The following is a 27,820-nucleotide window of genomic DNA, read 5'->3' on the forward strand; positions in this document are numbered from 1 at the left end:
TTTTGTCATGACAATTACTACTACTACACTTTCCACACACCGCAGTAAACTAAAACATTTACTCACCTGTAGAGACCAACATATTGTTAACACTTGTGTTGATTTAACACGGACAAGATTGGGACAATATAAACACCAGCTTAGTAACTCCCCGAAATTTTGCCGGCTCGTCCGTCCATGTTTTCAGCAGCGTGTGCCAGGTTGGGTCAAACCATTCTGATATGGGGGAGTTATTGGGTTTTTAGTATACCGTAAATCCTCAAATAAAGACCGGGATTCAGTTAGTGGCCGGGGTTCAGATAGTAGCCGGGGGCGCGGTCGATACGGACAAATAAAGGCCGGGCCACAAATACAGGCCGGGGGTAAAAAATGTTTAATGTAAAAGTAAAGAATATACTGCTGGAGGTAACATGAGAGCCCCTGCCCGCCACCTGCTCGTGAACTGGGTGGTCGCTGCCTGGGAGAAGCTGGACAAGGACATGAGTTTGTCAAAGTTTGTGGACTGACACTGATGACGGAAGTGAAGATGAGCTCATCCATTGCTTCAAAGCGGGACAGCCATGCGCCGCTGGTAGGGATGCGCTGGCGCAGCTCCGGCAGCGGGGGGAGGAGAACCGCACGCAAGTAGCCCAGGATGAGGAGAACGACGAGGAGGACACTGCAAATAAAGCGATATACGCGATAAACTTAAGACTGACACCATGGTTTATTACTGATTCATTTCTAAATGGTTAGTCTCCAGAAAGTTGATTAGCTATAGGTCTACCGGTTTCATTCTACCGGTAGCATATCGGTAAATGGTTGCAGGAAGTGCTGAACGCATATGCAATGAATGATATTAGCCTACTGTAATTATGCCCATTATTTTTTAGTAAGAACTAAAGGCCTGCCCCTAAAGCCGGTGCGCTGTGCAGCCTATGTAAATAAAAGCCCCGGCCACTATTTGAGGATTTACGGTAATTAAACATCTGAATATGAAATTCAGCTCATGAACTTGATTTTGAATAAATTTGAGATGTTGAGAATGTTCCTCGATTTGGGTCGCGGCTTGTCATCAGGGGCTGATGGTGGGTCCCGGAGCCAGACCAGTTGAGAACCACAGGTTTAGATCACTGCATGCCTGCATTGCTGTGTTCAAAAGTCTTAAACAATAATCAAAACTGGGGTGTTATTAAATAAAATTATATTTTATTACGTATTATTTACAAGAGACACACAAAGTAACAGCAAAGTATAGACATTGTCATGGGAGTGACATCTAAATGGTCATAACTGAACCTTCCAGCTGCTCTACTGCTTCAGCTGTGCTGTAACACTGTACGTTTATTGTTGAATGAGCACACACTGTATAGACTAGGCTGACTATATCCATACTTGGTTTCTGCATAGCTTTAAATCCAGTAAAAATAAATAAATAATGAAAAGATGGACTGGACTGCATCCAATAAAAGGAATATTTAAAAAGAAAACAATGAATACATTTCAATGGGACAACATATCAGACTAGGGACTACTGCTATAACCAACCATTACTACTACTAAAGAAACTTCAATTAAAAACAACAAATACAAAAAACAAAACAATATAGCAAATGTTAAAAGTAGGAGGTACAACTTCACACAATAAAAATAATAATTTAAAAGGAAACCATGAAAACATTTCAATGGGACAAAAAAATGGAAACTACTAAATTACTACTACTGTGGTAATAAAATGGAAAAATAACCCATCGGGGAAGGCTCCGCCAGGCTGAACATCACATAATGGCTGGATGTTATGTGTACAGTAATTAAATGTTTAATTCATATTCGTTATCAATGAACATAAAAACTAATACCTAATAACACACAAACTACAATTCTGACACTATTCATGATCACACATTTAATCACACACACACACACACACACACACACACACACACACACACACACACACACACACACACACACACACACACACACACACACACACACACACACAAGCACAACAGCAAAAAAAAGAGTTGCCATTGTTATTATAAGAGGAACTAAAACGAAGAACCACATAAGATATGTGATGAAGCAGCCTGGTGGTTGACTCATATGTTATCAGTATAAACATTATAGGACAAATATTTATACTGTGACACACTTGCACCAGTTGACAAGCTCCTTAAACTTAAAGACATTTGTACATCATTAAAGATCAAGTTGAAACAAAACATTAGACACCATGTTTTATCTCAGGTAGGTAGTCTTAGCTCCTCACACAAAGCTACAACGAGTCAATGACAAATCTATCACATAACATAATAAATAAAATAATAACCAATAATCAAACAACCAGTCACAAACAAAACTCAAGCAACCTTCTTCAGGATGTAGTTATGCAAATGTTTTACTGAATAGTTTATCGAGTGATTTCTGTTCTTGTTAACCAGGTTACAGACTCAGCTTATTAAGGCATCATTTAGAGAACCACCATCACGCGTATCAACACACAAAGAAAAAACATCTACAAACACATGTAGTGCGTGTTGTTTGTCCAGTAATGATAAAAACAGTATTTTTAGCTCTACACTATACTCTATGGTGGGAGTTCGATACCCTGCAGAATTCTCTTAATATAAGATGTTCACAATAACATAAGTCTCAAACAATAGCACCAAACTAAAATAAAATAAAAAAGTAGTAATACACAGGTGTAAGTGTTTAGGCCACCTGATGAAGGCCAGAGTTAAGGGGAGGATTTGGAAGAAGAAGGGACTCACAGCGAGGACTAGGCCGAGTGGGTCTCGAGAGCTTGTTACCTCCTTCGGGACGCTTTCAGTTGTTTGTGTTTTTTGGATATTTATGTTTGGCTGGAAACAGAATCTCTTAATGGGTGTGCTCCGACAGAATATAACTTTTTTTTGCCTTCGTATGCAGTTCTATGGTGTTTTTTTCAACTGTCATGCACTGCTCCTCCCTAGCTGGCCGTCAGGGCCGCCCGTGACCTTACAGTGTTAAACGTTGGGAGAGAATATTGAGGCTCTGATTTGATATATTGTCATCCCCAGATAATTTAGATTTAATTTAAATAAAGATTGTTTGAACGGTATTGTTTTTCTTCACTGTCCATCAAATATGTCAATAACCTCACCCATCCTCGTATAACCTCACCCATCGTCGACATGCTCTCACATCCGAGCACATTCTTTGTATGGTATTACGTTTTTTTGCAAACTGCAGTTTCCTTCACAACATCAGTGATGGAGAATATTAGCAAAGCCACTGTATGCAGACCCAGGAGAAAAGTGTGAAACGTCTTTTAAACGTTTTTGTTCCCCGGACACAAACCAGTGAGCGCCATTAAAGAGGAGTTTCACAGGATGCACCTGAATAAAATACATTATAGGTTCAATACCATTGTACCCGTTTTCATCCTTGTGATTAAATATGAGCATGTTGTGTATTTCAAGCCTGTGTGTAGTGCATTCCAACAGAGTGTAAAAAATGTAATTTCGCCACTGGGAATGAGTAAAGAATATGGATTATGATTAGTGTGAACATTAAATATTAACTGACAACACCTTATTGGAACTTACGCGTTGACCCATGCAGCAGTTTTCTCCCACACCGTTTCTGTCTTTTGCTGTAGTTGCTTTGTTTCAAATTACAGTTCATACTCACCGTACACTTGCATTATTATTTCCAGCTCAGTAGGGATGACGTATGCCGACCGATTGTTTGTGGTTCTTGCCATGCTAAATCTTTTTATAATGGCTCCATTTATGCTGCCTTCATTGTGTGGTGGGGCGCGCGCTCAACGTACTGTGAGTCAACGTACTCTTAACAGCTGTTCTGAAACCCAAAACTCAGAGTTTTCCATCTCAGGGTTTGACTCAGTTTGTTAAACCTCCTACCTGAAACGGACCCCAGGCCCTGATAACCGAGCTTCTCCATAGGAGTGATGAACATAAACTGTGGCTTAACCTTTGTAGAAAGCGTATGAGAAATAGAAACAGCGCTGTCAACATGAAAGATAAGTATTGTTTGGTTAAGATTGGCCGTTGAAAACCGGTTCATTCAAGCTACTCTACCTGCTCCAGGTAAAATTTGCATGTGGGTTGGCTTCCGTCATGATGTTCATGAGTGACACTGTGAAAAGCAAATGGTGTGTCATTTTTTTAATAACTACAAATAATATGAATATAATGAGAGAGAGAGAGATCTACAAGGACAAAAACCTTTACAGTTGGTTAGAGCCCCATATTTAAGTAAGTAAGTAAATTTAAAATAATTTACAATGTGCATAGACATTTAAACAGTCAAAATACAAATACAAATGATCAAAACAGTAAAAGACATAGGCTACCCAAAAGCTAGCCTTAACAAATGAGTCTTCACTTGTTTAACAAAATACTGTGAATATATACAAACCTTTTTTGGCGTTAGACTTCTCACCCATCTGTAGGGAAAGAGAGATTATTTCCATATATCTGTTTGATAAACTGCTTAAAAATATTTGATAGTTTTTGCATCAGAGTTATTTCTCAGATGAAAGATTCACTTCCAAGGTCAGAGGTCACAGACATGATAAGAGGCAGTTGAAAATGTAAACACAGTATACTTTTATGCAAATAAGGTTGTTCATTTGCTTGACTCTCCACAGTCAAAGTCCTGTTTGTATTCAACATGGAGGGGAAGTTCCACCAGAGCAGCCCAGGTGGGTTCAGACAAAAGGTTCTATTGTGCTCAACCAGACAAGTCAGTCTTCTGTTTGCAATGGAAACGTTTCAGCATATTATCTATCCTCTATTTTGGCAACCTAACACCATGTAGTTAAAAATAAACCCCAAACATTTTTGTTCTTTTTCCATAAATGTCTTTTGTCTTGTTTGGTGGCTGTCTTAATAGTTTTTATAGATATTCTTAACTAGTGGAACAAAATAATCTAAAATGTAAAACCCTAATTAGCATTCAGAGGTTAAATGAAAAGAGATTTTGTAACATTCACTCAGAAAATTCCCTTGAATAATTACAATGATTATATTATAATGTTACAGAACTTTAATTAAAGAGTAAGTTCTATGCTCCAAAGGGGGCTTTCCAGCAGAGGGAATTTTGCTTCTTGTGGTAGTGAAAAGAATGTGGGCGTGGACTAGAAAAAGAAAAGAAAAACATCTGCCCACCAAGTAGATGTGTAGTAGTGACTGGTTCTCAAGACTTTCCCAAAACGGAAAAGTAATTCCTCCTAGTTAGATCAGATTGTTGGCGTTTTAGTTTTGGCCACATAGTGAAACTACACTTTAGCAGACTGATAATTAAAACACGTAATAAGCATTAATTACATTAATTTGTCTCGAGAAAAAAAATACCAAAGGCTAAAAAAAGGCCATTCCTGTAGGAATGTCCAGCGCAGTCGACTACATCAGGGAACTAAAGAAAGAGTAGAACCATGGTTCTGGGACCTGAAAAAAACATATTTAAAAACCTTTAGTTCTGTGATTTAGAAAGAGGTTCAAGCAGTAAGTTCTACAACTTTTCTTTCAATTTACTATACTGTTTATTTCATAAACTGCATTGTCCATCTTGTTTTATTATATAGTTAATATTGTTCCCTCTGATGTAAGTAGTATTTAAATGGCCCGTGCTCTTGAGTGTGGACTGTTTTAGTGACGCAGTTTTGATGGATTGTTTTTACATTCCGTTTTGTATAAAACGTGACTGGTCCTTCTGAGTTCCCTAACAGGGAACTCGAGCTGCGTGAATGAAGCACGTGACCGCGTCATGAAGCACGTGTGAAATCAGTCCAATGGCGAGCTGGTACATCATAGGCGGGTGATGCCAGGACCAGGAAGCTATAAAGAGCCCCGAAACAAGCCCATTCAGTGTGTGAATCTGACTATGGCCTATGCCGGCGGATAGGCAGGAGCCTACTACATCAAGTAAGTTGCATGAACGGTTTCTGCCTTCCTCAGAGGATCTAACTCCGGAGGTAGTTCGAGAACTACGGCACACGGCGGACTTGGCTCTGCGCGCCACTAAGGAGATGGCCAAGTCGGTGGGCCGCTCCATGGAAGCCCTGGTAGCCACAGAGAGGCACCTGAGGCTTAGCCAGTCAAATATGAGGGACGCTCCTCTCTCCCCGTCAGCTCTCTTCGGGGACGCCATTGTTACGGTCGTGGATAGGTTCCACGATGAGAGGCGGCAGGCAGCGGCATTTGATAAATGCCTTCCCCTCCGACGCCGCATCCCCGGGGTAGTTCGTGAGAAGGGGCAGCTCGGCCGTCGATGAGCGCGCATCACCTGGCACAGCAAGAGAGTGTCGCGTCACGCGCACCCCCTTGCCGAGGCTGGGCCGAGACGCGGCGCTGTCAGACGGTGTCTTCGTGCGGTAGGGCTGGTCTGAGGACGTTCGCTGCCACTAAGAAGGCATCGTCGAAGCGGCCCTGGCGCCATGGTCACCAGGGCTTTACTGCACTACCCGCTGCTCCCATTGTCCCGGTACACTCCAGGGGTCAGGCTGTTGTCCCCGCCATCGTTTCGGGGCACGGCCGGCCCCAGCGAGCGCGAGCCCGAGGGCCGCTTGCTCCCTCCGAGGAGGGTTCCGGTGCTATTAGACCAGTGTTTCCCTGCCAGTGCGCTGTTACAGGGCATTGTGTCTGCAGACTCGAGAGTTCCAGAGGCCAGTCTCGAGAAGCTGGTACCCTTAAGAGAGTTTCTGGGAGAGTGGCGAGCCCTCACCAATGTATCTCAATGGGTTCTGCGTACAATCGTCAGGGGCTATGCCATCCAGTTCAAGAGGCGGCCGCCTCGATACAGAGGGGTTCTACCCACAGTGGTATTTACAGATATTATACGGATTGAGTGTGGTTGTTGTTTTGCGGAAGGACAAGGGAACGGCCGAGCTGGGCGGAGCTACTGTTCGTCACAGCCAATCACTGAGGGTGACACGGGCGTGTGGCGGAGCCAAATGCAGCACAACGGCACGGAGTGTGTGGTTAACGCTTTTATTAAACACGGCCTCACAGCAGGCGTTCGGGCACAATGAGAGGCAGAGCAGAGTTCTGTCCTCGGGATCGGGGAGGAGATGCCGGGAGACAGCTGGTGCGGTCGCTGGGCCGGTCGGGGATCCGGAGCACAGGAGCAGAAGCGCCGGGCAGTCCAAGGAGCCGGAAACAGAAACCCGAGGCGCTCAGGCAGGACTCGTGGTCGGGGACAGAAGGCTGAGGTGCTCACCGGGGCGGAGACAGACGAACGGGTCGGGAACAGGCAGGGTCGAAACCGGGAGATCAGTCCAAGGTAGAGTGCTGGAGAGACTTGCATGACGCGAAGAACAATCTGGCAATGACAGGCCGGGTGTGCAGTGCTTATGTAGCGGGGCTGATTGTGAATGCGAAGCAGGTGTGGAAGGCAGGAGAGTGACTGATTGTGGATGCGGGGCAGGTGTGGAAGATCAAGCTGGCAGGTGAGTGTGACAGAGGGCTGTAAAGAAGCTGTGACCACCTGACACAAAACACACTGTTTTAAAAAGAAAGACAGATTCTCCCAGACTAAACAGGATGGGGGGTCTCTGTTTTGGAACATATCACTATCAATGGCCCAGTTCATGTTGTAATTGTACCTTCTTCTGTTATTGGTTATTAAATGTGTGTTGATTTTAACTTGAGCTACCTGATTTTTTTCATCTTGCACCACCGGCCACAGGCTAAGTATTAAATTGTGGACCACATGTTCTGAATGAGGTTTTGACTCCACAGAAACTCTGTCATTGTGTTCTAAAAATAAACTGGGTTAACCACATGCCACCAAGATTCCATTTAGTGTAAAATGCCCTTTGATTTCAGTGATGGAACAATAGTAGGGATGTCCAAATTTATATCATCATAAGACCTTTAGTTGAGTCCTTTTTATGGCCTAACGTTACTGGTTTAGGACATAATCAGAATTTTTTAAAATATTTTTATAATCCACTCAATCATTCAGATTTTAAATGTGATTACGGCAAAGGGTACAAAAACAGATAATTGGGGACCAGCTAAGCCCCAAGAGATCAAGAGGATATCCAGCAGAACTCTAAATACTGTAAATGTAAATAATAGTGGTTAAAATAAACACATCTTCCGGGATATCACCACACACAGCTGAAGGGACTCATCAAATCCCAAGTAGTTGAGTAGCTACAGAGAGGAAACTTTATTGAGTTTGGCTTGACAGGGTGTTTGGAAATACCTCTGTAGTTTGTATTTGTTAGGAAAAGTATTTGTGGCCCAGAGGCAACCGGACATACCGCTCTATGGGTCTTCTCACAGAAGACAGTAGTGTGGCCTTTTACACTGTAGTCAAGCCTCACACATCAAGTGGTTTTGCTCTCAGAAGCAGCAGATAGTGCTGTGGTTTACAATGTCATGCTGATCACCAGGTGGTGTGATGGTAACCATAGAAATGCACATAGACAAAGATAAACATCGTTAATTTGATTATAGGATGAAGGAATAAAGAAGCAGTGGTTGAGTGTAGTGATCACAGTAAATCTGTAGGAAAATGGGAGTATTGTAACTTAAATGCAGACGTTGAAAAAAACCTGCTTCTATCCTGTATTCATGTGTAATGAATGTGTTTAGATCACTGCATGGCTGCGTTCAAAAGCCTTAAACAATAATCAAAACTTGGCTGTTAATATATATTTTTTTTTTATTCCTTGAATCCTTCATTACAAGACATACACAAAGTAACAGCAAAGTAAAGACCGTTTTATTTCTCAACACGTGTGCCATAGGAGTGGCTTTGTGACAGTTAAACGGTCATAACTGAACCTTCACACTGTGTCTGCTCTACTGCTTCAGCTGTGCTGCAACACTACACGTTTATTGTTGTTGTGCACACACTGTATGTATAGGCTGACTATAGCCATACTTGAGGCTTCTGCATAGCTTTAAATCTAGAAAAAATAAATTAATATTGAAAAGCTGAACTTTGCATACAATAAAGGGAATATCTAAAAGAAAACCATGAATACATTTCAATGGGACAACAAATCAGACTAGGGACTACTGCTATAACCAACCATTACTACTACTAAAGAAAAAACAACAAATACTACTGCGGACACACAGACACACAAACACACACAAACAGCAAAAAACAAATGGCCAGAAAAATTTTCAGTCGTTAACTATACATTTTATACTTTTATACAAATTTTAGCATGTTGACATGTCAAATAAATGTATGTTTGCATACTTGCATCCGCATTTGGTACATCTCACGTAGCTGCCAGCATGAACAAACTGCTTAGCTCAGGTAACAGAGGTCTAAATTAAATACAGAATGAACATGGTTCATGAACACAGTTCAACAGTTACACAAGTGCAACTTTTAACACTGTGAATATTGTTGCAGTGTTTTAACATATAACTTCTTTTAACCTTCATTAACCTTTAATGTTACACAATTTTGCCGACTTTTGAGTAAAATGAATGAAATGTGTATACGCCAGACTAACACTGAGGTTGTATAGTTGAAATTGTTATTAGAATATGAACTAAAACAATATTTATACTGTGACACACTTGCACCAGTTATGAAGCTTCTTAAACTTAAAGACATATGTATATACTGGTGTATACATACATATATGCCATTAGGTTCAGGAAATTATTCAAGAGAACATTTGGTTTTAAAACTGAAAATGGAATGACATTTGAGAAATAGATGTCACCAGGGGGACATTGTGGTTTCTGTAAATTATTGGTTTTACATTTTAGCATAACTTGTTTTTACATTTTAGCATGGTTTGTTTTATTACATTTTAGCATGGTTTGTTTTATTACATTTTTACCCATAAACCCAGCGTTCAGTAAACTACATGCACCTGGAGGGACTAATCAATTACAGAGATCTCTGGCCAACCACATTCCACAATGAAAGGATCTCCCCTCTCCAATTAACACAGCTGCTATAAAGGACACTAAGCACGGCATGAGAGGGAGAAGAGAGGCCACGGGAAGGAGAAGCCACAGGACAGCAGAAGCCACAGTGAAGTCAAGCAGTGGAGGACGGCAAGACAGCGGACAAGCAGGCAGGGTGCATACGAGGAGAAGAACGAGATGTATTGGGCACCCCACTCAGGAAGGGAACGGAACCGGAAACTAGAAGAAAGGGCAGGACGGATCAGCAGCAGTGGCTGGTTGAATTTCAATTCCTTTTTTTGCACTTTGTTCCAGCTGGATTTTCAATACAAATTGTAGTTTTTTATGGGTTTTTAGTTAATAATAAAATCCTCCTTTTAACCACGCTTTTAAGTCTTGTGATCCATGCTGTTCTTCCTCTGATGAACAAGAACCTGTTTTTATGGAGACCTAGACCTTATTTTTTATTAGATTTTAAGTCCCCCGCCTCACAGGGCTGACATATAGACTTCAATTGGAAAGTATGGAAAGAAAAATCATGTTTAAACAAAACATTAGACTCCATGATTCATCTCAGGGAGGTAATATTAGCTCCTCAGACAAAGCTACAATGCACCTGACATCTTTGAGTCAACGACACATGTATTAGAACATAATAAATAAAATAATAACCAATAATCAAACAACTAGTCACAAACTAAACTCAGCAGGCTTCTTTAAGTAGTTGTTCAACAGAAAATGTATCCAAATGTTTTACTGTAAAGTTAATCGAGTGGTGGGTCATTTCTGTTCTTGTTAACCAGGTTACTGTCACGGTTTGGTTCTGCTTCCTGTTTTATTTTGTAGTTTCATGTCTCTTGTTTCCCTGGGTTAGTTTCACTTACTGCCTTGTCCTGTGATTGTCGATTGTTTCCACCTGTTTCCACCTGTGTCCAATCACCTGCACCTCCCTAGTGTATTTAAGCCCTGTGTGCCTGTTGTCCCCTGTCGCGTCATTGTCTATGTCTCATGCTGTTGGTTGCGCACGTCTGCCTTGTTTTGGAACAATTAAAGAGCACTCACTAGAAGACCAAGGGTATGAGTCCTCCCTCCGCACCAGCAACCCACCCTTGTGACAGAATGACGCGACCATCAAAGGACTCAGCAGGGTTTTTCCCGGACAATAGATTCTGGCGGTCCGACTGACGTTTCGCTGACGGCGAGTTCGACATATGTAACCTAGACAAATAACATTGACCGTTCAATATGATTAAATCTATGGTTTAAATACACGTATTCTGCCACATACTGGTGGAGATGCAAACATGTTTACTCTGCGATCTCCTTAAACTGTCTCTGCTCTGTTCACTGAAGCAACACAATCTGTGAACAATAAATATCAGAGCCAAGACCAGAGAGCGTGCGTGTAGTCAACTACTGCTGCTAACGGCATCTGATTAGGGTCAACAGGTGCGTGCCAGAAATTGACGGCAGGTGTGCCACTCGGCACCTTTTTAAGGAGCCTGGCGCGAAACAGGAGCGCGGCAGCATGGAGTAGAGGTGCACAGGAGGACATCGACAGAGTTGCGACCATTCAGTTTTTTCATTCGAGTTTTTAGATGCTTTTAGAAATCTGTCGTCCATTTGGTTTTTAATACATTTGGTAAGCAAATTGTCCTCAGGTCTTTATTTCCCAATTGAGCCCTGTCCGGGCTGGCCCAATCTGATGTCCTTTTTTATTTGTCCTTTTTAAATAGAGATGCATCTCTTTTACTGGATTGTTATGGGGGAGCAGAACCTCTGAGACTTCTTTTAGATTCAGTCATTGTAGACCTTGTTTTTATCTTGAGATTGACTGTTATTAATTCTTAGTGATTCAGAGTGCAATAAAATGTCTCTTAATTCATTTGAGTGGGGTTACCTGCCATACAGGAATCTTATATTGGTAGTGTTTGAACTGGTATACCGTGCAGCCCTAGCTTGCCCTAACAACATTTGTAACATATGTATATATTGAACCCCTAAACATACGATGGTCTCAGCAGTGGGTCCTTTGCAGTTAGCCAACTGTCTTCTAGCTTGTTGCTTCCACGTTTATCCACAAGCTCCCTACAGCAAACAATGAGACATTTAATTAAAAAAAATGATAAATGAGTAAATAATACAAGTGAAAATAAAACTTTTTTAATAGAGGCCCTATGAAAATGTGGAAGAGAAAAGGAGCCACCCGGCCCGGAGGAAGCCCGAGGCCTCCATTTGGAGCCAGGCCCAGATGGAGGGCCCGACAGCGAGCGTCTGGTGGCCGGGCTTGCCGCGGAGCCCGGCCGGGCATAGCCCGAAGGAGTAAAGCAGCATCCCATGACTCTAACCCCCATGGGCTCACCACCTGTGGAGGAAACCGATGGGGTCGGGTGCGCTGCTACAAGGGTGGCAGTGACAGTGGGGGGTCTAGACGGAACAGAGCGGCCGATGCTGGCTCTGGGGACGTGGAACGTAACCTCTCTAGGGGGAAGGAACCGGAACTTATGCGAGAGGTGGAGCGGGGGATACTCACAAGTCCCCGGGTGAGGGCTGCTACATTGGAGTTCACCCCGGTGGACCTACGCCTTCGGGTGGTGGGGGGTGGGATAACTCTTGACTGTTGTCTGTGCATATGCACCAAACAGCAGCTCCGAGTATTTGGCCTTTTTGGAGACCCTCAGGACAGACCTGGTAAACCCAAGCGTGTAGTGCGGGTTAATTGGGAATGTCTGGAGGAGGCTCCAGTCCTCCAGTGGAGCTTTGCTCACATTCCGTTGGAGGTAGGGGACCTTGAACCAGAGTGGTGCATGTTCAAAACTTCCATTGCTTAAACTACGGCAGTGAGTTGTGACCACAAGGTCTTGGGTGGATTGAGGGGCGGTAACCCTTGAATCCTGTGGTGGACACCGGTGGTCAGGGAAGCCGTCCGACTGAAGAAGGAGGCCTTCCGGTTTATGATATCCGGTGGGTCTTCGGAGGCAGCTGCAGTGTACTGACAGGCTCGAAGGCCAGCAGCCTCTGCCGTGATGGAGGCAAAGCAGCGAGTGTGGGAGGAGTTTGGGGTAACTATGGAGGACTTTCGGTCGGCACCAAAGTGCTTCTGGAAGATCATCTGGCACCTCAGAAGGGGGAAACAGGGAACCATTCAAGGTGTGTACAGTAAGGATGGGACCCTGTTGACCACGACTGAGGAGGTTATCGGGCGGTGGAAGGAAGACTTTGAGGAACTCCTGAATCCAACTACTATGCCCTCTTTGGTATAGGTGGAGCTGGAGGCGGAGGAGGGATTTTCGTTAATTTACCTGGTGGAGGGATCATTCCTACCCTCACCTATAGTCATGAAGGATGGGTCATGACCGAAAGAACTAGCTCACGGGTACAAGCGGCCGAAATGTTTTTTCCTCAGAAGAGTGGCTGGCGTCTCCCTTCGAGATAGGGTGAGACGCTCAGCCATTCGCGAGGAGCTCGGAGTAGAACCACTGCTCCTTTGCGTTGAAAGTAGCCAGTAGAGGTGGTTTGGGCATCTGGTAAGGATGCCCCCTGGACGCCTCCCTTGGGAGGTGTTCCAGGCACGTCCAGCTGGGAAGAGGCCCCGGGGAAGACCCAGGACCACGTGGAGAGATTTTATCTCTGCACTGGCCTGGGAACGCCTAGGGATCCCACAGTCAGAGCTGGTAGATGTAGTTTGGGATGAGATGAGAGTATAGTGTTTTTTGTACATCTATTAGTTTCTAAAATAATTGTTAGGAATAAAGGTTATAATTTGAAGGTCATAAAACACCCCTTATGCACTAATAAATTAAAAATACATTTTTCTTCTACCTCAGCTTCCAGTCCCTCTAATTCTTGGACTGTCCCCGTCTCTCCATGCGTGTCCTCCCCTGTCCTGTTCCCAATGACAAAGGAAAAGATATAGAAACTACAAAATACATTATTCTACACTTAGCAGTATATTCAGTACCTTAGAAATTTCCCCGTCTTGTACATGTAACACAGAGCAGGGACTCCAACGAGGATCACGATGATCAAAATCCCAAATAAGGTCCAACAGGCACTGCAGGCTTCTGAGGGGAGACAGCACACAAAAAAACAAAAGGAAAAACTGATATACTGTACATACAGTTGATTGTGTATTTTTGTTTATTCTTCTGTATTTTCAGTGGTCTCTCAGATGAGGTTTTTAAAACATGGTGAAAACCTGAAAGGAATCAATACCTGCTTACAGAGTCCTTTGCCTGCTATAATGACTGTTAGATTTATGATTTACTGACTGATGAAAGTCCAGCTTAAAATTTCAGTGTGCAACTTATTCATAGTTCATTTTCAACAAATGATTGTAGATTCTCTATGAATACTTTTAATTTTTATAAAGAGAGCCAACGGTCAGAATGGGGAAGTCAAGACTTGCTTTGACCTTTACAGTTTTTCTCGATTGTTTACACACAAATACTAGTACTTGACACACAATGACCACAACATGTAACTCATGCACCAACCCCCTGCCAAACTACAAGCACAATTCTTGCTTTACACTCAAATTGCAGTTCTTAAACACACTTTTTTCAAAACACTACACACAATTCTCTGCATTCTCTGCACAATTTTCATGAAGAAAATTTTGTTTTCACAAGCAAAACACTGTCATTCAAAATTCAAAAGTCAATTGCCCTACTATGCACACTGACTCGTCACATGGGAAAACACCTGTCACACAGTGTTACAATTAGGAATTAGAGCTTTAGCATAAAAGGGCAACAGGTGAGCTCTTCTGTTTTGGAGCAATGGATGACAACATTAGAAACAGAGCCAGAGGAGCGAGAGTAAGAGGAGGAGGACGAGGACGAGATAGGCCAAGGACCGTAAACTCTGATGAGATCCGAGCCACTTTGGTTGACCAAAGCTATGAAGGAATTCTTTTCTGCCTGGAGATGGAAAGTGTGTGACCGAAATCCACAAACGCATATCCCCCTTCTCTATGCTATGGAAGATAAAGCAGTTGATGCTTTTCATGGCTGGATTCGCCATGCTGAGCAATATTTCCCCCGCTGCTTGGCCAGTGAAAACATTGCTTGGATGAGGTTCTGTGGAACAGAAGACAGGATGCGGCATAGATTTTTTTACTGTAACTGTATACAGTAAATTCTTCTGTTTTGTATGTAGACCACTGTATGTGCAACTTTGTGTTGGTTGGGATGTACACTGTGTGCATTGTTTTCGTGGGGGAAATAAAATATTTGTGTATTTGTGTGTTCTGAGTATAAAAACAATATCCTAAAATATTTTACAACACATATGTATATACTGTCTGTAGTAAGTGTAACACTGAACAAAAAAAAGGTCAGTCATTATGATGAATGAAGAATTTTTTTTTACATTCATCATAGTGTTTTAAATTGAGCACATCAGTGTTCGTTCTTATAAAAGTCTATTCATTTGATGGTTTGTGTGTGTCATTTGAAAACAAAATACCATTTTGAGAAGAAATTACATTGTTTTGAATGTAAAGTTTAATTTTGCAGGAGTATTGAGGGGTTTTGCCCATTGTGTGTGTGTTTTTTGATTTCTGTGTAGAGTTCTGAGAGTATGAGGCATGCTTTAGGAAAATGTGTGTAAACAATCGAGAAAAACTGTAAGCAGTGACTTTAATTATTGTGTGTTTTGCTGGCAGCGTTTCCTCTCCAACGGTCTGTTGGGTTGTTGGGTAAAATGTCTCAAGCAGCGTTCCTTCAGCTTCTGGATACAAAGGCATCCCACAGCCACATGTCATACATAAATTCTGTGTGACCTGGTTTTCAAATATTTGCTGCAATTCAACACCAGGCCCTGATAACAGAGCTCCTCCATGGGAGCACATAGATTTACCTCCATCAATTATTATTATTTAGCTGCCATCTATCTTTTTTTTTTTATTGACAGACTGAAAAAATTAAAACAGAATCAGACCTGAACATAGAAACACAGGAACAAAAAAAAACACAAAAACTCGATCATCGAAATTAATCTTGACCTCACCAGAAGTCACATGCACATAGATGAAACTGTGCTTTCTTCCATATAGGTTAGACGCTTCACACTGATAGAGGCCATTCAGGTCCGAGGTCATGCTCCCAAACCGTAGCATTGCACCCTCTACTTTGACAGTAGACTGAAGCCTAGAATGGTCGGATCTGAAAAAGAGAAACAAGGCTCAGCAGACAGCTAAATGAAGACATAATAAAATAAATCAATAACGACTCTAAACAATGTTGAGTTGTGCCGAAAGTGGAAATTTCTGATAATTTTTTACAGACGTAGCATTGAGAAAGAAGGTCCGACCAGTGAACATAAACTGTGGCTTAAACTTCATGGAGCCAAACCCAGGTCAAACGTTTTGCTCATTTGAAAAACAAATGTGATCCTGAAAGTTTAAGTTTTGGTCTTTAACATTGAAAAATACAACAATGTATTCAAAATAAAAATAAGTGCACAAAAAGTATTTTTGGGTTGATTAAGATTTGGGTTCATAAGCCTTTGTAGAAAGCGTGTGAGAAAGACAAACAACGTTTAACATAAAATATATGTATTGTTTGTTTAAGATTGACCGTTGAAAACCGGTTAATTCAAGCTACCCTACCTGCTCCAGGTAATATCTGCATGTGGGTTGGCTTCAGTCAAACATTGAAATGCATCCTCCGATTTCTTGCTGATGTTCACTTCAATGGGTGAGACTGGGAGAGCAAATAAGTTGTTTTATTGTTATAATACAATAGAAAAAATCAGGGGTGAAAGTAGTTTTTATTTCTTGGTGGTACTATGATACAGGTTCAATGCACTTGCAAAAATTTAGAAATAACCTAACTGCCCCCCTAACTATTTATTTGTTTATTTACTGTATTATAGTCTACTTATCAAGCATTCACTAGGACTTCTTATCACTCTAGTATCACTCTTTAACCCACCTGTATCTGTATAAAAACAAGATAGTGGTAAGTGATAATTTATCAGTGATAAGTGATAAATTATCACTGATAAATTATCACTTACCACTATCTTGTTTTTTTTATTATCCTCCTCTTCCTTTTCTGGCTTCCTGAAGCATAATTCCGCTTCATGATGACTGCCGACCGACGATGTTTTGTTTTTTGCCAGCAGCACAGATCATGAGAGGGGCCACTTGAGGGGGATCCCGATAGCAGTGGCGCTCACACGGTTTGTCGTTGCATTTTATTCTTAACCAGTCGTTGTATTGGGGCCCCAAGCCAGCTCGGCGCCCCAAGCAATTGCTTGTTTTGCTTGCCTTGTCCCGACCGGCCAGTGCGTGTGTCGTAATTGTACTGGGAAGAAATTTCTTACCAGTACGGCGTACCGACTTAGTTTCACCACTGCAAATAATATAAATATAAATATAATGAGAGAGAGAGAGAGAGATTTTTGATTTTTCAAAAACCTTTATTTTCTTAAAAAAACAAACACAAACACAAACATATTCCATGTTGACATTAAAGGTCCAATGAACACACAGAATGACTCTGCGAAGACGCAATCTCCTTCCAGCCAATCAGCTCCAGATTCCTCTGCAGCACCGACGCACACAGAAATCGTCCACTTTGTCGATGAACCGTAGGTTCGTCTGGTCACTGGCTCCTCCTTTCAGCCGGTACTCCACTCAATCCACGGCAGCCCTCTCGTTGATCCTCTAGACGAACTTTCGTAGCCGGAAGACCTCCTGCTGGGTGTAGCGGGAACTCCCTCGTTTACTTGCGCCCTCTCGAGCAGTACGCCTGAATTTCTCCATATCAGGAAAGTAGTCCTCCAGCTGTATCCCCTTCATGTTCTTTGTGGTCTTCAGGAAGAGTTTCACTCTCCCCACGCTGTAGCAATTAGTGGCCGTCCCGCCAGAAGAGACGCTGTCCGCAGAGTCTTGCTCCACAGCCGAATCGGCTACTGCTGCTCCCCCTGTCCTTCTGCTCCCTGACCCCTTCTTGGCTTGAGAGCCCCCTCTGCTCTCCGTCTTTCTCTTCAGGAGGGGGATTTTTAAACTTTCTTCTCCCCCCTCCATGTCCATTTCACTATCAGTAGACAGTGTCCCTTCAAAGTATGTCTCCAGACACCCTTCCGTCTCCTCTTGCCTCCCTTCACCCCCTTGTCCAACCTGCTGGACCCCAACTATTTTCTCATTCACTCCGTCATTCCCCTGCCCCCCTTGCTGGGCCTCACTCGTCCCTTCATTCACTCCGTCATTCGCCTGCCCCACTTGCTGGGTCTCACTCGTCCCTTCATTCACTCCGTCATTCGCCTGCCCCACTTGCTGGGCCTCACTCGTCCCTTCATTCACTCCGTCATTCGCCTGCCCCACTTGCTGGGCCTCACTCGTCCCTTCATTCACTCCGTCATTCGCCTGCCCCACTTGCTGGGTCTCACTCGTCCCTTCATTCACTCCGTCATTCGCCTGCCCCCCTTGCTGGGCCTCACTCGTCCCTTCATTCACTCCGTCATTCGCCTGCCCCACTTGCTGGGCCTCACTCGTCCCTTCATTCACTCCGTCATTCGCCTGCCCCACTTGCTGGGTCTCACTCGTCCCTTCATTCACTCCGTCATTCGCCTGCCCCACTTGCTGGGCCTCACTCATCCCTTCATTCACTCTGTCATTCGCCTGCCCCACTTGCTGGGCCTCACTCATCCCTTCATTCACCCAGTCATTCGCCTTCCCCACCTGCTGGGCCCCACACGTCAGGTCCTTCACTCCACCAGTCCCTCTCTCCACCAGCTGAACTCCACGTTCACCCCCCTCACTCGCCACACTCTCCTGGACTCGATCTGTCCCTTCTTCACCTCCTTGCTGGACCCCAATTGTCCCCTCTTGTCTTTCATGCCCCCCTTGGTTGTGACTAGTAGATTTCCTCTCTGGACATGCTCTGCTTTGATGTCCCTCCCTCCCACACCGGTAACACCTTGAACTGTCAGAGTTGGCAAACACCAAATAATCAAAACCATCCACCCTTACTTTAAACACCACGTTGAGATCCTCGTCTTTTTGGTTGAGGAGCATGTACAGCGTCCTCTTGTGCGACACCACGTGTCTGAGGAGAGGAGATTTGCAGCCTGATGTCACTTTTTTAACGGCAGACACGACCTTCCCGTGTCTTGACTGCTCTCTGGTCAGCATCTCGTCTCCGATGAACGGGGGGACGTTAGAGACCGTGACTCGGGTCGCTGGTGTGGCGAGAGGCAGAACGGGCACGCGCGTCTGATTCACCACGATCCCCTTCTCCACCACCATGTTGGCTTTGTCCACACTGTCTACAAACAACACCACCGCGTTGTTCATGCGGGCGGCGGACTTTACGCTGCCGTGACCGACCATCTCTCCCACGGCCAGGCTGCAGTCCTCCACCGAGAAGGAGAAGCCCGGCGGAACCTTAACGCCGTGCTTCCGCGTTAGTCGGGTCAGGTCCATGGCTGCGTTTAGCACGCCGATCAGCGTGACTTGATCGGCTGCAAAAACGCGCACAACAGGAACACTACCCAACAAAACACGTCTACACAAAACTTCTAAATTCAACGCATTAAATATTAGGCAGATCTATGCTACAAACGCTATCGCTCTCACCTCCACGCTCTGCACGCTCGTCACTCAGAGAGAGAGAGAGAGAGATCTAGAAGGACAAAGACATTTTACAGCTGGTTAGAGCTCCACATTTACCGAAATACTGTGAATATATACAAACTTATTGTTACTGTGTAAAGATATTTAAGAGTTTCTGCATCAGTCTCATTTCTCACAGGAATGATTATTTTCTATGACACAGATGTATGAGGGGCCGTTTAGGACTTAACTACTGAGACACTCTCACACACACTACTGAGACACTCTCACACACACTACTGAGACACTCATGCCATCTCACTAGTGTGCGTGAGAGCATCTCACTTTACAATGTGAGAGCATCTCAGTATACAGTGTGAGAGAATCTGAGTTACACCGGAAGGCGGAAGCAAAGAGCGCTGATTTTGAACAGCGCAATGCGCCAATCATACGCCCTTCCTTCATATGCCTTGAAGTCCGGGCTCGCCCGTCCAAGTTTATAAATACTACCATATTCAAAGGACGGAATGTCAGTTTAGGACGTTTTCAGGCGAGAAATTAGGTGTTTAAGCAACATTTCTGCGGTCGGTTTGTTAACATTCAGCCATCGTAAAAATTAAAAAACAGTATAGTATAGTTTATTAAGGTTATGAATTTAAACTCTGCTCGCAAAATCGCTGGTAAACAAACACCAGTCTCAGATTAAAAGTTATGAACACTCATCCTAGTTATACTATCAAATATATAACCGCTACGGAAAAGTGGATCGAAGCGGAGCATTTCACAGTCTGCCTGAGAACAGGCTGCTGTCTGTGGCGTGAGATGAGGCTGACCGCCCGGTGCTGGGGGCATCAGGTGGTCCCGTTAACTACGCCTCACGTCTCCGACATCCTCCATGGAATTTTTTACGATGGCTGAATGTTAACAAACCGACCGCAGAAATGTTGCTTAAACACCTAATTTCTCGCCTGAAAACGTCCTAAAATGGCATTCCGTCCTTTGAATATGGTAGTATTTATAAACTTCAAGGCATATGAAGGAAGGGCGTATGATTGGCGCATTGCGCTGTTCAAAATCAGCGCTCTTTGCTTCCGCCTTCTGGCTGAGATGCCTTCCAGTGTAACTGAGATTCTCTCACACTGTATACTGAGATTCTCTCACACTGTATACTGAGATGCTCTCACGTTGTAAAGTGAGATGCTCTCACGTTGTATAGTGAGATGCTCTCACCCACACTAGTGAGATGGCATGAGTGTCTCAATAGTGTGTGTGCGAGTGTCTCAGTAGTGTGTGTGAGAGTGTCTCAGTAGTGTGTGTGAGTGTGTCTCAGTAGTGTGTGTGAGTGTGTCTCAGTAGTGTGTGTGTGAGTGTGTCTCAGTAGTGTGTGTGAGAGTGTCTCAGTAGTCCTAAACGGCCCCTCATACAGATGGTTAAAAGAGGCAGTTGAAACTGCAAACATCCTTTTACGCAAACAAGTTTGATGATTGGCTCGACTCTCCTATATGTTGGGGAAGTTCCACCAGTAACCGAAGAGCAGATGTTACTGAGGGCAGGTGGAGAAAAAAAAAAAAGACAAAAGGTTCTATTGTGCTCAACCAGATGGCAGCTTTCTAAAATTGCAATGGAAATGTTTCAGAACATTATTTAGGCTACTAGAGAATTGCCAGTTCTCATTTGTTTGTTTATTTGCATTGAGCTATCCAATATCTTTTCAACCAAAACCAAACCACCATGTAGTTAAAAATAAAACACTAACATGATATTCTCTTTTCCTAATTTGTCTTTTGTCTTATTTGGTGGCTGTCTTTATAGTTTTTATAGATATTCAAAATAATCTAAAATGTAAAGCTCTAATTAGCTTTCAGAGTTCAGTTTTAGACTTTGGTTATGTGAAGAGAGATTTTGTAACATCAACTCAAATATCCTTGAATAATTACAATTATTGTAATTATATTATTATACGTTACAGAACTCTGATCAAAGAGTAACTGTGCTCCAAAAGGGTTTTACCTCTTGGGTGGATAAGAGGGAATTTTTCTTCTAAAAATAATGTGAATGTGGACAAGAAAAAAAAGAAAAACATCTGCCCACCAAGTAGATTTAGTGAGAAGTTTCCCAAAAACGGACAAATGAGTCCTTTCCTCTTAGTTAGATCAGATTGTTGGCATTTTAGTTTTGGCCACATAAAGTAAAACTACATTTTAGGACACTGATAATTACAACACGTAATAAGCATTAATAACATTAAATTGTCTCGAGATAGAAAAATGCCACAAGTTTAAAAAAGTTCCTGTGGGAATGTCCATCGCAGTTGAGAACTAAAGAAAGAGTAGAACCTTGGTTCTGGAACCTGATAAACAGATTTAAAAACCTTTGTTCTGTGATTTAGAAAGGTTCAAGCAGTAAGTCCTAGGACTTTTCCTTAAATTTACTATACTGTATATTTCATATATTATATAGTTAATATTGTTCCCTCTGATGTAAGTAGTATTTAAATGGCCCATGATCTTGAGTGTGCAGTGTTTTAGTGACGCAGTTTTGATGGATTGTTTTTACATGCCTTTTTGTAAATAAACGTCACTGGTTGTCATACCTGTAGGTCAACCTTGTGTTTGTGCCCTGTCATCATGTCTGTTTTTGAACATCCTGTTTTATTTTGGTATCTAATTCTCCTCTCGTTTCAGGTGCCTTGCCCTTCCTCATGTGTCTCCCGTTGATTGTCTTCCCTGATTCCTAATTGTGTCCACCTGTTCCCTCACCTCCCTCATGGAAACTTATAGTCTGCGTCTCCCCTTCTCCTGTTCATGTATCCACACTCACGTCTTAGTTGTCAAGAAACCTTAGAAGAAGAATTCTCATTGTTGCCCATTTGTTTTGGATTATTGTTATTCAGTAGTTTGCTGGAATAAATCTGTGTCAGTCAACCCTTCTCTGCATCCTAGTCCTTCCCTCATGCCAGGGGCGTGACACTAGTCCTTCTAAGTTTGCTCTCATCATTGAGGTAATTATATTAACTTAAATATATGAATCTGTTAATTATGCAGCCTTCCTTCATACGCAATGATGTCATTAAAGTAAGTGTATTTGTAGGTGTTGAGCTTCACATAACATTTTATTTTTCTTTCTTGCGTTTCGATGCAGAGGAAACGGGAAGGGAGTAGTTCAGGAAATGGAGCAGAGGAAGAGGATTAATTGGGTGGTTGTGTTGTTGAACCATTGGTAGGACCAGAGGGCGAGGAAGAGAAAAATAACCTTCCAGACAGTCAGCATGACCATGACCTTTGTCCTAAATCTGTCCTCATGTTTGTCATGACCCTTTCTTGCCTTTACGCAGGAATGTGGAGAAACACAATCGCAAAGCAACCACAAGAGAGAGGTCATAACAGCATGAATGTGACAAAGAAACCCACTACTATAAAACTTGATTAGCGCTCACAGATGTTTGTGTTCATAATATTACAGACAGAAAGCCATCTATTGCTCTGTAACTTTAATGCGTCAAATGGCTCCCAGTGATATCTTTGAACCCCTTCAGCCAGAGCAGAGGCCCAATCAGCCATAACAACTGAGAACACATGTGATGGTGCAATCATTATCTTCATCCACTGCTCTTAAACAATTAATTAAATCAATTTAATAACTGAGGAATTCATAAATGACAATGATAAAATAAACAAGAATGATCCACATTGCGTGTAAGAGATGAAGCATTTGTTTACTCACAGTAGATCTGGATGTTGAAAGGCAGCCTCTCCTCTTGTGACAGGGCTGCATTAGTGACGATACACTCAATAAAGTGACCGTGTATTTCTCTGCTCGGCACTCCAGACAGCGAGCTGACTGTGGTTGTCGTACCGTTGTCATGACGGGTGACATTAGTTGTTTCCCTCACTTCTTCTCCCAAAGTACCTTTGAGCCACCGAACCTCTGCAGCAGGCTTGGAACCAGCTGCTTTGCACGTAACGAGGGGAACTTCTTCATTACCCAAAATAGGACGATTATCCTCAAGGCTTGTGACCGGAGGCACTAGCAGAGTAAGAACAGGTAAGAGAAGTCACCATTTGAGCATGAAGGTCAACACCGTTTATACACACACACACACACACTATACACAAACAATGAAATTCACCAAGCAAGTTTAGAAGTATCTCCGTCTGGACATTTCCGTTGGGGAACAAAGTGAAGACGCACTTGTAGGTGCCTTCATCTCTCAAAGTGATGTTCGAAAATCGTAGTGATCCATTGTAGTCACCAACGTCCCCAAAAAATTCAAATCGTTTATCCACTCCGTTGATGAATTTCATTCCAATTGTAGGGTTAATCAAAATGAAATTGTCCTCCCAGGGTTTCTTCCTCCATGCGATCTGTGTGAGGGGGTCCTTAGCATCGATGAGTTTGCACGGCAAGATGGCCGTCCCTCCTTGCACCACGTTCACGTTTCCTCCAATCACCTGTTGAGCTGGAAGGTAAATAATACCACATCAAGTATCAGATTCTGAGTTAGGAAACACAAACCAGTTGAAACACATGGATGGATTCACACCAGTGCTGAGCAGAATATCTCACAAGCCTAAACTGGCAAAAAATGCTGCCTTTGAGGTTTGATGAGGTGGAGAATTTAATACGTTTGCAATATGCTGATAGTTTGGAAATGTAGGTTTAGTTTTGTCATTCTCTAAACAGTCTAATCTTCAGAATCATCTCAATGACAACAAACCTGGCTCAACTATCCAAGAACACAATGCCACACCATCCATCAACAGACTTTACTGTCTAATAAATTATATATTTGTATAACGACTTATAAGCTGCAATATAAATTTAGTTATTTTAGAGACCAACGACCATTGGGACTGTGGCCCTGAAGGTACAAAACAAAACCTCATCATCCATCCATCCATCTTCAAAGCAGCTTATCCTTCATACAGGGTCACAGGGGGCTGACACATACAGACAATCATCCACACACATACGGGCAATTTAGAGTCACCAATCAACCTAATCCAGAGCACGTCTTTGGACTGTGGGAGGAAGTCGGAGAAGAACCCACGCAGACACGTGAAGAACACGGACTCCACACAGAAAAGCCGCCGCGGGGAGTTGAACCCAGAACCTTTTTGCTGAGAGACGACAGTGGTGACTATGAACCACCGTGTTTATCACTGTTGGAAACAAACCAGCGTGTTGAATGTGAAAACGTGAAAGGCGCAAATACGAATAGTAAAACACAACTATACACTCACCGGCCACTTTATTAGGTACCCCATGCTAGTAACGGGTTGGACCCCCTTTTGCCTTCAGAACTGCCTCAATTCTTCGTGGCATAGATTCAACAAGGTGCTGGAAGCATTCCTCAGGGAGTTTGGTCCATATTGACATGATGGCATCACACAGTTGCCGCAGATTTGTCGGCTGCACATCCATGATGCGAATCTCCCGTTCCACCACATCCCAAAGATACTCTATTGGATTGAGATCTGGTGATTGTGGAGGCCATTTGAGTACAGCGAACTCATTGTCATGTTCAAGAAACCAGTCTGAGATGATTCCAGCTTTATGACATGGCGCTTTATCCTGCTGAAAGTAGCCATCAGAAGTTGGGTACATTGTGGTCATAAAGGGATGGACATGGTCAGCAACAATACTCAGGTAGGCTGTGGCGTTGCAACGATGCTCAATTGGTACCAAGGGGCCCAAAGAGTGCCAAGAAAATATTCCCCACACCATGACACCACCACCACCAGCCTGAACCGTTGATACAAGGCAGGATGGATCCATGCTTTCATGTTGTAGACGCCAAATTCTGACCCTACCATCCGAATGTCGCAGCAGAAATCGAGACTCATCAGACCAGGCAACGTTTTTCCAATCTTCTATTGTCCAATTTCGATGAGCTTGTGCAAATTGTAGCCTCAGTTTCCTGTTCTTAGCTGAAAGGAGTGGCACCCGGTGTGGTCTTCTGCTGCTGTAGCCCATCTGCCTCAAAGTTCGACGTACTGTGCGTTCAGAGATGCTCTTATGCCCACCTTGGTTGTAACGGGTGGTTATTTGAGTCACTGTTGCCCTTCTATCAGCTCGAACCAGTCTGGCCATTCTCCTCTGACCTCTGGCATCAACAAGGCATTTCCACCCACAGGACTGCCGCTCACTGGATGTTTTTTCTTTTTCGGACCATTTTCTGTAAACCCTAGAGATGGTTGTGCGTGAAAATCCCAGTAGATTAGCAGTTTCTGAAATACTCAGACCAGCCCTTCTGGCACCAACAATCATGCCACGTTCAAAGTCACTCAAATCACCTTTCTTCCCCATACTGATGCTCGGTTTGAACTGCAGGAGATTGTCTTGACAATGTCTACATGCCTAAATGCACTGAGTTGCCGCCATGTGATTGGCTGCTTAGAAATTAAGTGTTAACGAGCAGTTGGACAGGTGTACCTAATAAAGTGGCCGGTGAGTGTATGTTGCATTGCAGTTCAGTGTGTGTTCTGTTTGTCTGTTTTCACTGTGTAATATTTTATGTTATTAGTTTACTGTACAGTACTGTAACTACATATCCCGCAACAAAATTATCTTTATAATTTCTGTTGTTTCATCATATTTAGTGAAATATCTATTTCTCCGTGAGTTATTAAATCCACGCCAGACTTTCCTTCATTTTTTTCAATTGCTAACAAGCATTGTTTAATACTCAAACCACATTTTCAGAACGCGTCACACTCTCCAGCTAATTGCAATTTCAGCTCAAAGCAGATGTCCTGCTCTCATTACCATGTTTCAGTAAAAGGTGGTAGCTTGGAACTCATTTTGTTATACAGGTCGGTGGAGAGGAGTGATATGGGGGTGGAGGACAAAGGAGAAGACCAGGAGCCGTAATATCTGATGACACACTCATCGGTGTGTTTTAAGATCCAAATGCTGCCTTAGTTTGATTAGCTGTTATTAAATTAATCTTGGTAATGCAGACTGTTTGAAGAGTTTTAAAAGTGTTTTGAGTATTTAGCAGCGCTTGTTGGAAATTGAAAAAACTGTAACAGCATTAAAGATCCCTGTGGGAAAGATATTTAGTGACATCTATTTTTCTTTAAAAGAAAATAAGCAGCGAGCCATTAAATCCACGCTTTCAGACTTTCAACAGATTCAAAGATCCTGGTGGGAAAGATAGAAAATAAAATACAAAGAAGCTGAATAACGTCATCGAATGCTCATCGTTTCTTCGACGTTGTTTGTTTAAAGAAAACCATTTATCAAAGCTTACATACCTTCTACAACTGTGCTCAGGATGGATGTAGTCCACACTAAAAACCTCGCGACTCGTGAGTCATCCATTACCTAGGCCCTTTCTCAATACCTGAGAGGGGGAGAACGGACTTGCGTTCCCGCAAGAATAGACTCGGGAGACAGACTCGGGAGTCGTGACTCGCAGGTTCGGGAGAACAGAGAACGGACATTTCCGCAATTGGAACAGCAGCTGACTTGATGACGTCACCACGTCAGCTGGTCTTGCTAATACGTTTTAATTCAGTTTTTGACTTAAATATTTTACTATTTAAAAAGCTTTTGTCTCATTTAATCATTACAGTAACAACTCTGCGGTTACAGACAATACGTTAAAGTTACATTTAAACATGAAGTTATGAATCTAAACTCTGTCCTCAAACAGACGTAACCGGTGAACAACATCAGTCTCTGACAGCACATTAAAACGTATGAAGACTGATGAAATAGTACAGTTAAATCTCATGTATAACCGCTACGGAGACGTGAAAACCAGCGGAATATTTCACAGAAGACTCGCCGAAAACAGGCTGCTTTCTGTGGGCTGAGATGAGCTGACCGCCCGGTGCTGGAGGGTCTGTTGAGTTGAGTTGCGAGCCTTCTTGCAGCTAACGTTGCATTCGGAAGAAAGGAGTGGACGATAAAGATGAGCCATCTTTAGCCGCCTTCGGCATATTTATTACGAGCTGCTGACACATCAGTCTCACGGTCAGACAGCCTTCATTACCTTCTATATAAGAAACGGCAAAACATTTGGGACAAAAACAAAACAGTAACGCAAACGCGTCCACTTTAGCGCCCCCTTGTGGCTTAAGCCTAATACAGAACGGTACTGCATTACATTATTATTACAACTGAGGACATAATGAACATATTTTAACACCCCCACTTGTACTCAGATTGCTATCCTCTTAAGCAAAAATGAAAACAACAAAAAGAGAATGAATGTGGACTCCTGTCATACATATGTCAATCTCCAAAAAGAGCACCTGTAAACTTCCTCAGTTTCAACTAATTTACAGGTTTGGTCATTACATCAGCAATCATGTTATCAGTAGAACAATACATCAAAGTCACTCTTCCCTCATTAACAGTTGACCTG

General features: G+C 43.0%; 1 protein-coding gene across 5 annotated transcripts; it reads right to left on the reverse strand.

Annotated features, from left to right (window-relative positions):
• Positions 1–1,077: 1,077 nt before the first annotated feature.
• si:ch211-214p13.3 (nectin-1) lies at positions 1,078–27,455 on the reverse strand. Of its 5 annotated transcripts, none has more exons than XM_062564863.1 (9): positions 26,703–27,455; positions 23,573–23,902; positions 23,167–23,469; positions 16,492–16,585; positions 15,891–16,045; positions 13,840–13,942; positions 13,701–13,764; positions 4,405–4,432; positions 1,078–4,122 (listed from the first exon to the last, which is right to left on the reverse strand). In XM_062564863.1, the coding sequence occupies exons 1-9, from the start codon at positions 26,767–26,769 to the stop codon at positions 4,061–4,063; spliced, it is 1,206 nt and encodes a 401-aa protein (XP_062420847.1). In that variant the 5' UTR covers positions 26,770–27,455; the 3' UTR covers positions 1,078–4,060. The 5 variants fall into 5 exon arrangements, 4 of the variants coding, with proteins under 4 accessions (XP_062420847.1, XP_037344160.2, XP_062420848.1 ...); XR_009956981.1 differs by lacking the exons at positions 1,078–4,122; positions 4,405–4,432 and adding exons at positions 8,507–10,118; positions 11,889–11,966; XM_037488263.2 differs by lacking the exons at positions 1,078–4,122; positions 4,405–4,432 and adding an exon at positions 8,507–11,966.
• Between the last annotated feature and the right edge of the window lie 365 nt (positions 27,456–27,820).

The sequence above is a fragment of the Pungitius pungitius genome, chromosome 10 (assembly GCF_949316345.1).
Source record: "Pungitius pungitius chromosome 10, fPunPun2.1, whole genome shotgun sequence".
In the NCBI taxonomy this organism is placed as follows: domain Eukaryota; kingdom Metazoa; phylum Chordata; class Actinopteri; order Perciformes; family Gasterosteidae; genus Pungitius; species Pungitius pungitius.

Excerpts from the sequence above, each read along its gene's own strand:
- si:ch211-214p13.3 (XM_062564862.1), bottom strand. The coding sequence starts at position 26,769 with ATGGATGACTCACGAGTCGCGAGGTTTTTAGTGTGGACTACATCCATC. Across the intron at positions 23,470-23,572 it reads GATACTTCTAAACTTGCTTG|TGCCTCCGGTCACAAGCCTT; the intron begins GTGAATTTCATT and ends TTACTCTGCTAG. Across the intron at positions 16,046-16,491 it reads GCAGATATTACCTGGAGCAG|ATCCGACCATTCTAGGCTTC; the intron begins GTAGGGTAGCTT and ends TCTCTTTTTCAG.